The sequence below is a fragment of the Trichoderma virens genome (genome assembly GCF_000170995.1).
Source record: "Trichoderma virens Gv29-8 chromosome Unknown TRIVIscaffold_2, whole genome shotgun sequence".
Taxonomy (NCBI): domain Eukaryota; kingdom Fungi; phylum Ascomycota; class Sordariomycetes; order Hypocreales; family Hypocreaceae; genus Trichoderma; species Trichoderma virens.
In genome coordinates, this window is record NW_014013747.1 from 2,364,640 (window position 1) to 2,380,142 (window position 15,503).

Sequence of the window (15,503 nt, forward strand, 5' to 3'; positions counted from 1 at the left end):
TGGCGCCGAGCTAGGAGAAACACTTCAGCTAAGGACTGGAGTTTCCACTCGAGCAAGAGTCAGGTCATTCATACAAGCTCTTATCAGTGGGTATGGAATGCAATGCTTGGAGGTTTCTGGATTTTGAATATTTTCTTTGTAAAAAGTCATTATAATACATTAAACGTGATATCTACATCTACTCCATTACACTATTGTACAAACTCTCCTCTCCGGTATTAGTTAGCTTCCTCGGCTTCAACCTCCTTGGTTGGAGGAATGACGGGTGCCTCGCGGTCAAGCTCGAATGACGCGTCTTCAATCTTGTCGTAGTGGTGGAAGAGGAAGAAGAAGACAAAGGCAGTGACGATACTGGCTCCGGAAACACCAGTGTACATCCAGATGAACTCGGGGTCCTTGGACACGGAGACCAGGGCCTCTGAGATGGCAGAGCCAAAAGCGTTGGTGAAGAGGTACAAGCTCTGGACAAACGACTTCATGCTGGGGGGAGCCTTGGTGTAGGCGTACTCGAGACCGGTGACGGAAATGAAAATTTCGGCCAGACCGACGAACACGTAGGCAGGTGCCTGAACGGCAATGTGGACGTTGTTGGGGAGAACCTTGCCATCAACGTTGGCAGCGTCACACTCGAGAGGGCTCTTGTAGCAAGGGCCGGAGCTGTAAATAAGGTGCTGGACAATGGCTGCATAGCCCAGGCAGAGAGAGATCCAGACGAAGCCCAGGGTAATTCGGGCAATGGGTCGGATCTTGATACCAGCCTTGCGGAGGGCGGGGTACACGAGCATTTCCAGCATGGGAGTGAAGATGAGAATGGAAATGGAATCAAAGTTCTGCATGAAATCGTTGGGCATGCCGTGACCGTTCATCTGGCCGGCCTGGGTAACGAAGTTGGTGGAGAATTGACCATAGCCAACCCAGAAGATGGGGTAAAAGACAAAGACCTTGCAGGCACGGATAGCACGCTTGAGCTCCTCGACGAAGTGGTCGTTCCAAACAACGGGCTTAGTCTTGCCGTGGGCAGCGCGCCATGTAGGCTTGGCGGCATCCATGTTGCGGCCGGCAATCATCATGCCAAGGGCCTTGAAGGCATCGGTGATGATGGAGCCCTGCGGGGGGTGGATAATGTACGACTTGCGGCGGATGACGAGGATGAAAATGCCCACGTTGAACATGAGGAAGCACATGAGGAAGGCAGTCCAGAAGCCGCAGTACTTCTCCATGAAGGGGGTGGCGATGAGGGACAGAGAACCCAGGTTGATACACCAGTAGAAGATCATGTAGATGCGCTGGTAGGTGATGGCAGGGTCAATGATGATTCGCTCGCCGCTCTTCTCTGTTCGGATAGCCATGGTTCGGCGCTGGTACTGGTCGGCAATCAGGGGGGCGATGTTGGACTTGATACCACCGGTACCAAAACCAATAATGATAATGGCAACAATGTAGCCAGGCAGACCGGCTCCGTGTGCATGAGCCACGGGCAGAGATGTCGTCCAAAGGATGACGAGACCAACCCAGTAGACGCCACAGAAGAGCATGATGGCCTTGTACTTGCCCAGGTACTGATCGGAAATGATGGCACCGAGAATGGGGGTGACTGTACAAGAGAGTCACGAGTTAGCAAACGCTGCTCCTCGATATAGCTGACGAGGTTCATAATGACATACCATAGCAGAACCATTGGAAGAACAAGTTCAGACCAGTAGCGGCTTGGCCACCCATACCCAGTCCAGGAGAGTCGGTGGTGTCATTCTTGCCGTTGCTGATGTAGTTCTGGAAAAGACCCGAGGCACCATAGTAGGTGAAGCGCTCCATAAGCTCGACAACGGCGATGAGGAAGGCAGAAGCAGGCAGGTTCTCGCCAATACGGCGCAGTGTCCGCTTCTCGAACTCGTTGGGCTCCTCACCATCAGGGGTGTTACCCTCCTCAGCACTCTCTGGTGAGGAGCTGAAGTCCTTCTTCTCATCAGGGTCAGAGGCAATGAAGCCTCCGGTAAGATCGCGAGTCTCACCATGGGGAACACGCTCGTTGAACTCCTCGTGGAGCCTAATAGGACAAGATATGTAAGCATATGGCTAAACAGAGAGAAGACGGAGAAGGAGAAGCCATCTCCAATTCCTCTGTTGAAACGTACTCAGCAACGGTATCCTCGTGATTGTTGGCCATGATTGCAATCTGAATACTGTCTACACCTCTACTGTTACAAACCCAAGGCAGGTCCCTTCAAGAAACGACAAGACCAGCCAGGAAGTGAGCAAGGGAAGAACAAGAGAAGGGAAAGACAGGTAAACCGCGCAGATGGTGGGATGCCACGATTTAAAGGATTCGGGGTACGCCAGACAGTCCAGTCTCCAGTCTCCAGTCTCCAGATACAACGTTGTCCGCCACCCAGTCCAGTCTCGCTGTCTCGGACGGGGACGAGAGAGCTGCCCCCAGAACTTTTGGCCCTAGCCACACCGCGGTCGTCTCGCTTCTTGCTTCTTCCCCACGGGCCAGTCCATGGAGTTCCAGCAGCCTGTATCCCACGCGGCGAGTTCGCTGTCTTTGGCACGATCCGAGGGCATCAGTCGTCATAGCAAGAGGCAGACGGAGCTGCGATTCGTGCATTGAGATGCGGTCCCTCGCCCTCAGACCCATCGACGGCAAGACCTGGTTGAGCTAGGCCACAAGCAGCCTCCGGGTGGCCAGGGGGCCCCTTGCTCTGGGGCTCTTTTTTTTTCTTGTCTCGCTCTCGCGCTCTGAGTTTCCCTCAGATCCAGTCGACGCCCTAAAGGCCCGAAACGAGCATGAGGGCCATGGGAAGCCGCCATGGAAAGCCGCCAAGAACTGCCTCCAAGCCACCGGCATGTGGTGTGCCGATTAGGAGCATTTGCGGGTCGGCACATGGCCTTTGCTAGCAGCTGTTTGGGTTGGAAATTGGCCGGAGATACAGACAATCGCTCGGTGGCTTGCCAAGGGGCATGGCTTTGCCTCTCAACCTCTCGCGCCGTAGGGCCTGATGCACCGAGGCTTGCAGATACTTGCACTCGTAGTGGCCAGGGCAATCGCCTAGCGCCTCCGCCGGGCCACTGTCTGGGGCGAATCAGCGCTGGGATGGGGCGACCGAGATGCGCGTTTTTGGAAGAGCGCAGCCACTGGCTTCCACTGGCCTAGGAGCTGCCGGAGCGGAAAAAAAGAACCTTGAAGCATGCACAAAACTCAATCCCCAATAAGCGTATCGCAGTGCCGAGTTTGCAGCATCAGATTTTTCGCTTTAGCCGTGGCATGATTCGTGTTCTGTTTTGCTTTGCCAGGGCTCTCACGTGTTGCGTGTGCTTTACCTGCCGTAGACGGGAAGTCAAACGTCGGATGGACTGGTACTTTGGAGCCGGCAGGTTGCATTCGGCATTGGCAGGTACTAACTACTACTGCCAGTGCTAGCAGTGCCGGTACGAGCCTTGCGCCGAAGAGAAGGCGCTACTGTACAGAACGGAATCAGAAACACGGAAAACGGAAAATAGAAGGCGCACTATGCCCTTCGCGGCCGCCTCAGCAGCCGTCTAGCAAGGAAGCAGACGGGGATTAAATTAAATTAACCTGATCAGTTCAGTTCAGTTCAGTTCAGCTCAGTTTAGGCGATGCGCATCCTCATCATTAACATAAATGGCTCGAAATGAGGCTCAACTTCAGACACGTCCCAAATGTCCGAACTTCAGCTCAGGCGGCAAGGCATTGAGCGCGATGCGCCTTGACGCGCAGACCGCCAAAGCCCCGAGTCATTCAGCTGGCGACGTCTCGGGCGGCGATGGGCCGAACATGTATGCGGTACCGCACGCCCCGTAGGCATTTAGCACGCGCCGCAGGTACCGGGTACGTATGACATGCCGTGCTAGCAGGCTGACTGCCAGCTCAGCCCTCTCGTCTACTCCGGCTCGTATGTCACAATCTTTTAGCCTTCCTCACCATCCAGCCGCACCACCGCTGTTAATAACTCAGGCGCCTAATTCTGTCCTGCTTGGTGGCGCGGGCATGAGCATTTACCAACTACGGATTGCCTAGCGTCAGGTACAAGTGCCATTGCCATTATGCAGAAAGCAAAAAACTGCATGTGAAGAATCTGCTAATTTGCCAACTAGGTTGGCTTTTTTTGCGGGAGTAGTTCTTCTGGAACGGTGGCGAATGGACTACCTACCGACATGTATTTTGCCTTTTGCCAGCGGGTGATGCGGCTGTTTACTACCTAGTAGGTAGTTGTCGTCCCGACATCTACGAGTACTCCAAATCGCTTCGTATTCAGCCTATCTGCGGCATCAATGGCACCACCTCGCAAGTTGTCATCGACGGTTAATCGGCGCTCTCGGGCAAGGGGCTGCGGAGAGGCTTGGGGAACTTTTTGAATGACTCCTCCATCTGTGCGCACGCTTCGTCACGGAATCCACACGCGTCTGCGATGGTGCGGAGGATGGAATTAAGGGTTCTGGGGTTGAATCGTATTATGTACAAGAAACCTCGAGAGAGAAACGCTTGGTGGTGAGCTGAAGCTGTATTGGTCAGTTGTGGCAACCCATGTGGGGTGATTACTATGCCTCCAGTTGTTTACAACTGCTACCCTGCGATTGGCGAAAAGTACGTACGAATACTTGTGCTTTGTACAGTAGCAGAACATTGTGACTCGGAAAATAGGAGCATTGGTTAGGGAGTTGAGCATAGGAAGAGAGCTGGAAACGTGGCAAAGGGGAGATGGCACCAATGCTTGCACTCACTAATGTAGGCACAGATATTTCGGAGATATCCTTCTCCTAGGATTAGACTAGCGCTCTGGTCTGAACCCTTCGCGACTCTAAACTCTCCGACGCAAACTTGTTTCGTACTGTACAAGTATCTAGGTGGAACAGGCAAGTAGTCTAGAGGCTGGGGAGACGGGGAAAAGGGGGTCGTGATGGGTACGAGTCTCATACTCGGTGCCACTTGGCTGCTAGCTTATCAACAATTCCTCGATTTTATTACAAGTAGTATTGCCTCATCATAATAATTCGGATATAACCAGACGATATGACTTGCTAATTGCTCAAGCTCTGAAGAAAGCCGCCAGCGAGTCTCGAGGATGTAACGAAACATCAAAGGCAATTTTGGCCGCCGGTAGAAAAATTTTCACTACCACCACTAGATCTGTTGCCTACAAAATATCTGGACAGCTTCTATGCATTGAATCCAGCTCAAACAGACGCTATGCCCTAATAATCGGCATCTTAATGCTGGAATGGCGCTTAAGAAAGAGCTGCGAATTCTGCTACAACCAACACATTTACTAAGGCGTGCTAGGAACTTGTCCAAGGAGAGTCTCTCCTAAGGTAATATTACGAGTACGTGTCAACCAACTGACAAAGAATGTTAAAAGATGGCGACTTGTTGGATGTTATCGCTCGAAACAAATACCGGCTAGTTTTGCTGCTATGGCTACCAAAACGAACGGGGGGAGACACCAGACAGACTACGACCACAACTGCTCTGAATGAGAGGCTGATGGTAATGAGAGGACCTTGCCTAGGTAATCGAGCTGATGGTTACGAATTGCTTTAGTGGGGGGCTGAAATGAATTTTGGGGGGAGCGGACAAAGTTCAAGGCAGATTCGGACCCCCTTTCCATTTGTCTACCAAGGCATCTTCGACTGAAGTTCTCAAGCTTAGTGCCTTTCTCTTAGTTCTTGGCCGTTCATCTATCAGTAGAGTGTCTTTGCTTCGCTGCTCCGCCCTCTTCCTTTCAGTATGGGATCATACACTCTGAGACTCTAGCTCAAGGATCTATGGGGGCTTTTCACAAGTTTGTATCACATTTTCAGCACCAGTGTTTTCGACGAGATAGCCTTTGGCATGATCTAATCTCAAACAACAAAAGATGAGAAGTGACGCTGAGAAAGATGATAATGCTGAAGCTACTAATTAGGAGAAAGATGCCGGGGATAGAGACGAGAAGAACCCAGAGTCGACGAAGCGAGATGGAAAGACGACGATGGCGCTGAGAGTGGTAAAAGGAATGCTGAAAAGCAACAGACCGAAAATCTTTCTGGTATTACTCAACCATTGATAAAGAAGAGCCTTGTTGCGAAAGATGATGCCGTCCGGGAGATTCGCCGCCGTCTCTATTTCACAAATGTCTCGTTATATTATACAAAGCCCGACATGGAGTTGCTAAATGTTTGCCATGCGCGATTCTCTCCAGAAACATGCATCGCTGGGGTGAGTTTGCCACCATGATTCCTGAGACAATCGTTACGTTGGGCATAGTTCTTGAGTCTTTGGACAATTCACGTGTAGTAAATGCTGCCTGAAACTTGGGGGTTTGGTCGTATATGTTTAATCACGGGTCTCTTATGAAGAAGCCCAACGTCCTGTATAGCCATCCTATCACTATCATACAGACAGTCAGTTGCTGATGATAGTGCAAATCCCTTAAGTGAACTGAAAATGCTGTGAATGTGCGTCAGGCTCAAGTGCTGTAGTGGCTGCATGCAAAGTAACACTTTGTCTCAAGCTTTCGTTAAGGAGCGCACCGAGATGCACGACATGCAGTAGCCGCGTAGCTACACTAAAGGGAGGAACCCAAAGCCTCAGGAGGGCTTAAAAATGCTGTGAAGGAATCATCCAGGAACAACGACCTTGGATTGGCCCAAAAATACTGTGAAGAACCGCTGCCTACCGATCTTATTAGATAAACTATGGGTGCAGTTCGAAACTATCCGCAGCTGATGCAACTGAGAAATGGTGAACTCATCAGAGTATACAAAAATTTGGACCCCTTCCTATCTGTGCGATGGTAGCTAAATGCCTATCCAGACAAGGCGCACGTTATAGTTAAGTGAACGCGAAAGGAGTAAGGATACTTGTCGAGCCACGTCTACGCTGTGAGAAACGGCATTAATTACCCTCCCAAATCTCTTCTGACGAAATGCACCGCAGGATGTTGTAGGGAATACAACTCAACAGCTGAAGAAAGTATCAGCGGCTGATAGGATCTACATAACCTCATTAGGTCCGTCACAAATTAGCCTAATGCGTAATCTCACGGCTACGCAAACGAAGGATGATCAAGTCCTCGGGTGAGTTTAAAATTGCTGTGAAGGAGGTCACCTTGCAGACACACCTGTCGTTGTCAAAACGTACTAAAATAGCCAAAAAAAAAAACTACAGCCACGTGGAGGGGATTGAGATGAAAGCCTCACACACGTGAGTTTAAAACTGCTGTGAAAGAATGCGAGGCACTTGCATTAGCACAATTGCGTTAAACGAGGAGAAGTCTCAGGCGTCGCGTGGGCTTAAAATTGCTGTGAAGGGGCCCCAACGGGTCCGCTTCTCGCGCTCTCATTGGTCAGCCACAGCATAGTACATAATCACACAGCCGCGGGAATGAAACAAGGCCATGGCCTTTGGGGAGCCTAAAATTGCTGTGAAATACACCCACGCTGCCTCCTATTCAGCTGCACATGCACCACATAATATCTGCCACGGTCAAGGGACACATCGAATGACATAAATCCACAGCTACGTAGAGGAGGGGGGAGACCAAGGCCTCGGGTGGGCTTAAAAATGCTGTGAAGGACACTTTGAACTACACAGGGGATCCTTGATATTATCCGACTGTCAGAGGACAGCCAGTTGTGACGTCAAATCCAGCTTGCTGTACTCTCGAATATGCTCACGCCGCGGTGTTGAACCGTATCTACCCATCTAACCTCCCATCAGTCTTCATCTTCCAATCTCATAAAGCTGATTAATGATTACTTACCAAAACGAATAAATGGCATTTATTTTCGTACAACTGTTGCAAGGATACTGGCCAAGTGAAGGTCATGTACATACCTACCTATGAAAGCAAAGGGGGATACTTATCAACCAAATCCTCCGCCATAGTACGCAGCAACTTCACAACTAGACAGAGATGATGGGGGATACTTGTTGAGCGCGAAGTAGTTATATGCAATAATGCAAAATGTGATCTTTTAACAGCTGAGAGGGTTGATTGTAAACCCGCTCGTGAAATCTATAATGTTGTGAAGCCCTTGAGTGGACTTAAAAATGCTGTGAAGAAGGTATAAGACCGGGACATATAGCCTACCTACCGTTGCAGGATGCGCTAAGCACACAACCAATGCGAGTAAGAGGGCCGGCTTAATGAAGAAGAAGACTATTACTAAAGTCGGAGATAAAATGCCAACCATGTTGAGTTCTGCCCATCTAATCTCCCATTGGTTCTCGAAATACTCCCCAGCATCTTACGCCAAAGATATGATGAACTTGTCAGATTTCCATCCATAGTTGGCTAAGGATACACGCTGAGTAAATATTATGTGTTACAGGTAACATGAATGGAAAACGGGAACTTGTCAAGCCATATCCAGTGCACAATCCCACCTCATACTTCCATTCGAACCAGGTAGCCAAATCTACTCCAGAACGCACCACGCCTACAATGCAGTATATGGATGAGAAGTAGTAGGTTGAGGGTGACGAGGATGATATGGACAAGACTGTAGAGCATAGGGCGTGTTGTTATGATTCCTCTGGCAAAAGCCTCGACTTGAACAGATAATTCGTGACTTCAGCTGTATTAACCTGCATGTAAATAATTGAGCTTGTTGACAAACTCTCACTTTAGTGTGCAATTTTCTTTTTAATATCATATAATCATGCATTTAACTATTCTTGGGTATCATTATTTCTACGACCTTTTTGATTGAACGTGCATTCTCCTTTGCTGCAACGTCCATGACAAAAACCTAGCTGGGGCCCTTATATTGTTGAAATAGAGCTCGCCAGCCTCGCCCACACGCAGCTTTATGAACTGCGTCGTCCATAGGGCTCATAGGGAAATACTGCTGAGATACCAGCAGCAAGAATGAAGAGACTTGCGCAGATGTACAAAGGCGCTGATGTCTGAGTGTTTGCAAAAGTCGCCACAATAGCCGAGACAATACCCATGATGCGATTAAAGGCCACGGCAACACCGTTACCGGTGCCACGGTGGGCACTGGGCAGCACTTCCGGAGTGTAGGCATACAGAGTACCGTAGTAGATGTTCAGGAAACATGCGATCAGGCAGGTGAAGGCAGTATCTTGGGCTGCGGTTTTGACGGCGGTGTAGGCAAAGAAGAAAGCCATGGTAATCAAAGCACCAATAGACATGGTGTATTTGCGGCCAAGCAGCTTTGTGTTACACATGTATCCTGCAATAATCGGACCGGGAATACCGCAGATGTTGGTAAGGCAGTAGTTGCGCCACTGTTCGAACACGGTTCGCTCAAAGACTCTACCGTGGTTGGCAAGGTACGTACTGCGATACTGGTCAGCAAGAAGCCTCGTGGCACAAAAGACTTATGGGGGACATACGGAAGGAACACGTAGAAGAGCGGGTAAATAAGGCCGATCAAAGCCCACGAGAGCCAAACCAGGATGGTGGATATGGTCATCTTCTTGTTAATGAAGAGTCCACGGAAATGAATGCGGGTTTCCGAGAGAGAGAATAAGCTCTTGCTATGGGCCGATTGAATCTGTCCACAGGCCTCGAGCTTCTCAAGGGTCAGTGAGCATGGGCGGTTGTACTTGGTGGCCAAGAACTGGAACGTCTCCACCACCTTGGCATCCTCACCAAGACCGAGGAGGTACTTGGGGGTCTCACGGAGTCTAACAACGGTGATTCGGAGGACGGACATGACGAACACCAGAGCACCACCGGTGAAAAGCATATATCGCCAGCCCCAGTTGTTGGCCTTGGTGCAAGTCTCAACATCGACACAGTTCCATTTCTCAGGAACCATGAAACCCCAAGCAATGAATCCTGTGACAGCCTGTCCCAAACCCCACCATGCAGCAAGGAAAGTCAAGAGCCACTGCTTGTTGCTTGGGAGATACTCGAGGAAGACGGTTGTGTCCAGGATGAGATTGCCGCCTCCTCCAAAGCCGAGAAGGGCGATAAAGAATGCGAGAGCCGGCCAGTTGGGCATAGCACCGGCGATAATGCAGCTTGCAGAGCAGATGAAGAGGGTAATGTTAAAAGCCCACTTGCGACCAATGACATCGGCGCTGAAACCCCAAAAAACAGCACCCGTAAGCATACCAACGTACACGGCGATGGTGAGCGCATTGGCGTAGCCGTGCTGGCCGAATTCGCGGAAGGCTGACGGAGCAACAATGGATTGGAAAAGGAGGATCAAGGAATCGACAGCGTAGCTACGAGGCACCGCCAGTCAGTTAGCACACCCACCCATTTTTCGTCGAATAATACATGAGACCAGTGGAGGGGAAGATATGACGGCAGGGTAAATTATGAGGTCATGGCGCAGAGCCAACTTACCCGAATCCATTGAGGAAGAAGAGCTTCCAGTGGTAGCCTGTCCAGCCAATTTCATCAATTGCCTTTGGTCCAGTGTTAGTGCTGAAGCATTTCAGGGACGAGATTTGGAGCCTGGGAGTAGACAGGTGTTCCCGCCGTTCACTGTCAAAGGGACCGTGGCCTGGATCATAGTAAAGGCTCTAGCGTCACTCACGTTGTTCACAAGGTGCATCTTCATGTTCAGCGCGGGATCGAGATCTTGCAGGGAGAGGATATCTTCGCCGCTGCGCAGCGACGACCCGTCGGCGTTCCTGAGATCGCCAAACATCGGTTCGTTGTTACCACTCTCGACATTCTTTTCCATTGAGCTGGTGTCAATGGCTGACTTTTCCGGGTTTTCAATGGTAGCCATGGCTGCGGATAATCTAGGCGCAACTGAGGAAACCAGACTCGCAGAAGCACAGGGGAGCTTCGTTGTTTAGGCCAGGTATTTCAATTGAGCCAAGCTTCACAGAGGAGCCTGTTGTACTCCGTAGTACTCGAGGAATTGGATGCAGCGTCACACGCAAAGCCAATTGAGCTTGTTTTCGGCTTGCTCCGCCCGAAACAGACTTTGCTGGTGAGGAAAATGGAGGAGGCGAAGCTTTGTAGGTAATTGTCGATTCCGGTACCTGGGCGTGGTCTGGACCTCAAAAAGAGGGCTTATCAGGCCAGCGGAGGAAGACAAAGCAAAAAGGAAGCAACAAGAGGGGAAACAGCTGTGGTTACTAGAGAAACCACAACAGAAAAAAATTATGGGCTGTCCTGCCAAGTACAGTAGGACCAACCCGGTGACAATGGCGAGAATGGAGAGGAGAAATGGAAAAAAAGTGCGGGCGAGGATGTGTTAAATGGACAGCGAAACCACCACGCGACGTAACCATCAAAGGCACACGACCAAGACTAAGGGACCATGACATGCAAGGGCCCTATGTGGTAACAGACCACGCGAAGATCCCATCTCCAAGCTGGACTTTTGCATGTGTTGCTCATGCTTGTGATTGAGAGGCCATCTGGCGCTCTAGTGCGCAGTAGCCTTCCAAGAAGACGGCTCTATCGCCGTGTCGATCCAATCAGCGCTGCCGGCTCCGTGAGAGGCCCCGTCCGGTGGAGCTGCAGCCAGCCCGGGGCTCTGGAGCTTTGCAGGTTGGGGGTTTTTGCTTTTGCACGCAGCGGATTGAGTGAGACTCAGTGTGGGGGGCCCGTCCGGTAGCGTCTCGCTGGTGGTGCAGGAAAGCGTCTCCCCGTGCTCTCAACGAATGGCGCTGATAGGTGCGAGCGGCGTCGACATCGTGAGCGTTTAACGGGCTTGCTTGGACGGGCAAGGCGTGGTGGAGATGCTGGCTCGGCCAGACTCAGCAGCGAGAAGTGCTGAGCGTCGTTTCGGTGCAGTCGCGGGCATCGTGGCATCGCGGCCACGATTCGTTGGCTGCTTCAATCGACACATTTGAGGGTTGCGAGATATAATTGACGGGCGATAGGCCAGGTCTGGCTTGTTTGCGGAGAGTCACGGTCCAGGTCCAGGTCCAGATTCCCGATCCAGGGTTGTTGGTTTTTTCCTTTTCTCTTTTTTTCCCTCCTTCCGTCTTCTTCCCTGCTCTATCTCTTTCCACGTTTCCTGGTTCATTCGCAACGCATGCGGGAGGCGCTATCCATCGACTTTACAACGGCAACTGCCGCAAAGGGAACCATGTACAGCGCAAGTGCTAATGTACGAGTACATTACAGTACCCCGTACCCCGTACGCCTGGGAGGAAGTACTTCGGACTTGGTATAGACAACTTCTCCATACCTCCGGGGTCATCTGCTTGGGCATGACTTATTCATTCATCCTCCAGTTGCAAGCATGGGCTTGATTGGCTAGGCTGTAAACCGATAGCTGAGCGACAGTACGCCGACATGATTCGAGCACTTCATTTTACCCGAAGGAAAATGGATGCTGCAGTGCTAATGCGGAGAAGATTGTCAACATGACACACATAATGGCTGCACAGATGCGTGCGTCAATTACCGAATGCATGCATCATCACCTCAGCCTTTGCAAAAGGGCATGACGCCGGATTCTGACATCTCAGCCTGTTGGTCTAGCCTTTTCAAAGTGGCTTGCACTGAATTAATATGTCCATGTTACGGGAGGGGTGTCGTCATTCACATTCCCCTCTGTGGTTGTGCTTGTGCATGTGCTTGTATCTCTTCCCCATGTGGAGGAAGATACCATAGGTAGCCTGACCTCTTGGCATTTGAAGTGCTACTAATCCATGCCACGATAAGTGCTGTAATCACTAATATGGAGTACATGTATCTTGCACGCAGCTCTACCTTGTACGAGGTGCCCTGCAGTACACCGAAACTGACTCTCTTGGCCATTCCCAAAAAGAACTTTTTTTTTTTCCTTCTTCTTTTATCCGAAGCCTTGGAATGGATTTACAGTGCGGCTTGGACTAGAGAACGCCTCCGACTAGCTATTGTGAGGTAGCAGAGAAAATCTCCCGCCCCACCTGCAGCCAACATAGCCCAAACTCGCCCTCTCATTGGCTCAACTTCCGCCCTTTGAACCATGACGAGGGCTTGCCTGTTAAATCTTGGCGCTCGTCATCGGGGGCAAACCACAATAGCAGTTAGGCTCCCCTCATATTCTACGGAGTACTAGGTAGTTTGCAAGGCTTCAAAAATCGTATCAGTTATCTACTGCCTTACCATTTTCTCCCCAACAAATTTTTGCCCACAGTTATTGACCGGCTAGCGTCGGGCTCACCGCCTTTATTTCAATCTGGAGAAACGTTAGTGTGCTTTCTAGCACGCATTGTTATAATTATCATGTGATTCTGCCGTCGAATCAAAGGCGGAGAAGATAATTGAGGTAGTCTCGTGCATGAGATTTTACGACTTCATGTCTGTTTTCACGGCATCAATCCCGGGTAAGCTCATAATCATCGACTAGTTAGACCAGGGTCATTCTTTTTATACGAGCCTACTCGTATACGGAGTACGGAATCTTAGGTAGATTCCGTCATTGCCTCATTGAGTTCTTCTTGGTCTTCTTATCTTGTGACCTTTTCTTTTTTGACGATTTTTTTTTTTTTTTTAATCATGTTCTGATTCTGAATGTTTTGCGATACTACGTTTTTGTAGGATCGTATCTAAGATGGTGCCCTCGTTGGACGCTATCAGCCATCGGCTGACTAAGACGCATTGATTTGATGCACGGGTTTTTCAGGCATCAAGGTTACATCTAATCGTCATTTGCACCAACTGCCATCAAATAGCCTCATAACATTTCGATTGGGTAGTTCTAACCTGAGTCAATTGTCTATTTCGCAATGCTATCCCGGGTTTCATCATCTTTGTGTCAGAAATGTCTCCAAGCTTCGGCTCGTTTTGGCCCGCCGGGGGCACGTCGATATACTTCACCGGCAAACCACTTGACAGGCGATGAGTCAAAAGCAGACCAAGAAACCATATCTGGGTCAACTAGCGATGGAAATCCACAAGGGTCTGAGCCCGGGGCAATGACGCGGAGACTACAAGAGGCAACTGAGGAGGCATTATTCTCTGGCGGCTCAGCCGGCAGACGTGCTGTGCAGGATGCTGGATTCTCGGACGAGTTGAAAGAGAAGCTGCTGAGCAAGATTGCGGATGCAAACTTTCGACAAGAGTATTCCAGCGTATTTGCAGGCAAGGATCTCACATCTGCGGCTGGTGAAGGTACCAGGCACATTGCCACCTCGGCACCATGGACCGGAGAGGAATCTACCGCCGATGCAGTGTTGAGGATGCAGGATGACGCCAAGAAGCCCCTGAAACCAGAATTAAGAGGCAAGTTCCAGCCGCCTGTTGTTGATCCCCGAATCAAGCGGGCTCCGGTGGTGCCTCCTCGCCAGAGGGCGGTAAATGCTCGAGATAGAGCATCCCTCTACGCCGGCATGGGAATGAAGGAAGACAAAGGCTTGAGTGATAAAGAACGGGAAGAAATGAAAAAGGAGTTTCGGGCAAGATTTGAGCCAGTTGCACGAGTAATGCCGTCGACCCCATCGGGTCTTGCCGCACTGGCTAATGATCACATTGAAAATGCCATTGCCAGGGGCCAGTTCAAGAACATTACGCGTGGCAAAGGCGTAGAGATTGACCTTACCCGAAGCAATCCGTTTGTTGATACTACGGAGTATTTAATGAATAGGATCATTCAGCGTCAAGACATCGTGCCTCCTTGGATCGAGAAGCAGCAGGAGCTCTCAAAGGCTGCAGACTCCCTTCGTTCCAGGTTGAGGGCCGATTGGAAGCGTCACGCTTCGAGAATGATTGCTTCTAGGGGGGGTTCTCTGGAAGAGCAGATGGCCAGAGCCGATCAATATGCCATGGCAGAAAGGCTGCACAATCCTCGGCAATCAGCACGGAAAGCAGTCAGCACAACTGAACAAGAATCTGGAGAGACCAGCGAACCGGATATCGTCCCCGTCTCAAGGCCATTCCGCGACCCAGATTGGGAAAGAGCAGAGCATGCCTACTTGAAGCTGTCAATAGATCAACTCAACAGCATCACGAGAAGTTACAACCTCATGGCACCGGAGCTTGCCAAGAAGCCGTATTACAATTTGCAGCGAGAACTAGATGCCTGCTTCGCGGACGTCGCGCCTCTGATTTCCAAAGAGATCAAAGATAGGGCTACGCGACCCCGTGTTACGTCGAAACTTACATCCAAGCCCGCGGGAGACGGAATAATGAGTAGCTTTGTGACTAAAGATACTGTAAAGATTTATGACACGAGGGCAGAACCGTATGGGTTCAAGGAGTGGTGGAACGATGTATGGAAGAAGGAGTAGGGCTTAGATGGGATATCGTTTGAGAGGGGTTGATGCTCTCAATTGATGTTTGGTCTACTGTCGCGAGTTTAAGGTATTTGACTTGAACTTGAACATGCCTTGTTTATAGACGATACTCGGCTATAAATCTCAACTCTAACAAATGTTTGGCTTGTATTATTCTAGCTATCGTAAAAGCGCAGCACTAGCGAACACTAGCATAAAGAAAACACTCCAAACGACATCATGCTTTATGTTTAGAGTCTCATAGCTTTCACAAAGATGCACGCTTGATGATATCCCCATTTGAGGAAGATTTATCTATTCAACCTTGAAAACTGCCTTGCCCCCCTTCCTTTAC

The 15,503-nt window shown here is 50.2% G+C and overlaps 3 protein-coding genes across 3 annotated transcripts; 1 reads left to right on the forward strand and 2 right to left on the reverse strand.

Annotated features, from left to right (window-relative positions):
* Window positions 1–218: 218 nt before the first annotated feature.
* Window positions 219–2,164, reverse strand: TRIVIDRAFT_50243 (uncharacterized protein; the record flags this gene model as incomplete). The annotated part of the gene is made up of 3 exons (XM_014105372.1): window positions 219–1,594; window positions 1,665–2,044; window positions 2,133–2,164. 3 exons carry the CDS (start codon window positions 2,162–2,164, stop codon window positions 219–221), a joined length of 1,788 nt encoding a protein of 595 aa, XP_013960847.1.
* A 6,645-nt stretch (window positions 2,165–8,809) lies between these two features.
* On the reverse strand, window positions 8,810–10,716 carry TRIVIDRAFT_198016 (uncharacterized protein; the record flags this gene model as incomplete). Its single annotated transcript, XM_014105373.1, has 4 exons — window positions 8,810–9,305; window positions 9,362–10,201; window positions 10,326–10,387; window positions 10,519–10,716. 4 exons carry the CDS (start codon window positions 10,714–10,716, stop codon window positions 8,810–8,812), a joined length of 1,596 nt encoding a protein of 531 aa, XP_013960848.1.
* A 2,893-nt stretch (window positions 10,717–13,609) lies between these two features.
* Window positions 13,610–15,318, forward strand: TRIVIDRAFT_215332 (uncharacterized protein; the record flags this gene model as incomplete). Its single annotated transcript, XM_014105374.1, has 1 exon — window positions 13,610–15,318. The coding sequence occupies one exon, from the start codon at window positions 13,664–13,666 to the stop codon at window positions 15,161–15,163; it is 1,500 nt and encodes a 499-aa protein (XP_013960849.1).
* Between the last annotated feature and the right edge of the window lie 185 nt (window positions 15,319–15,503).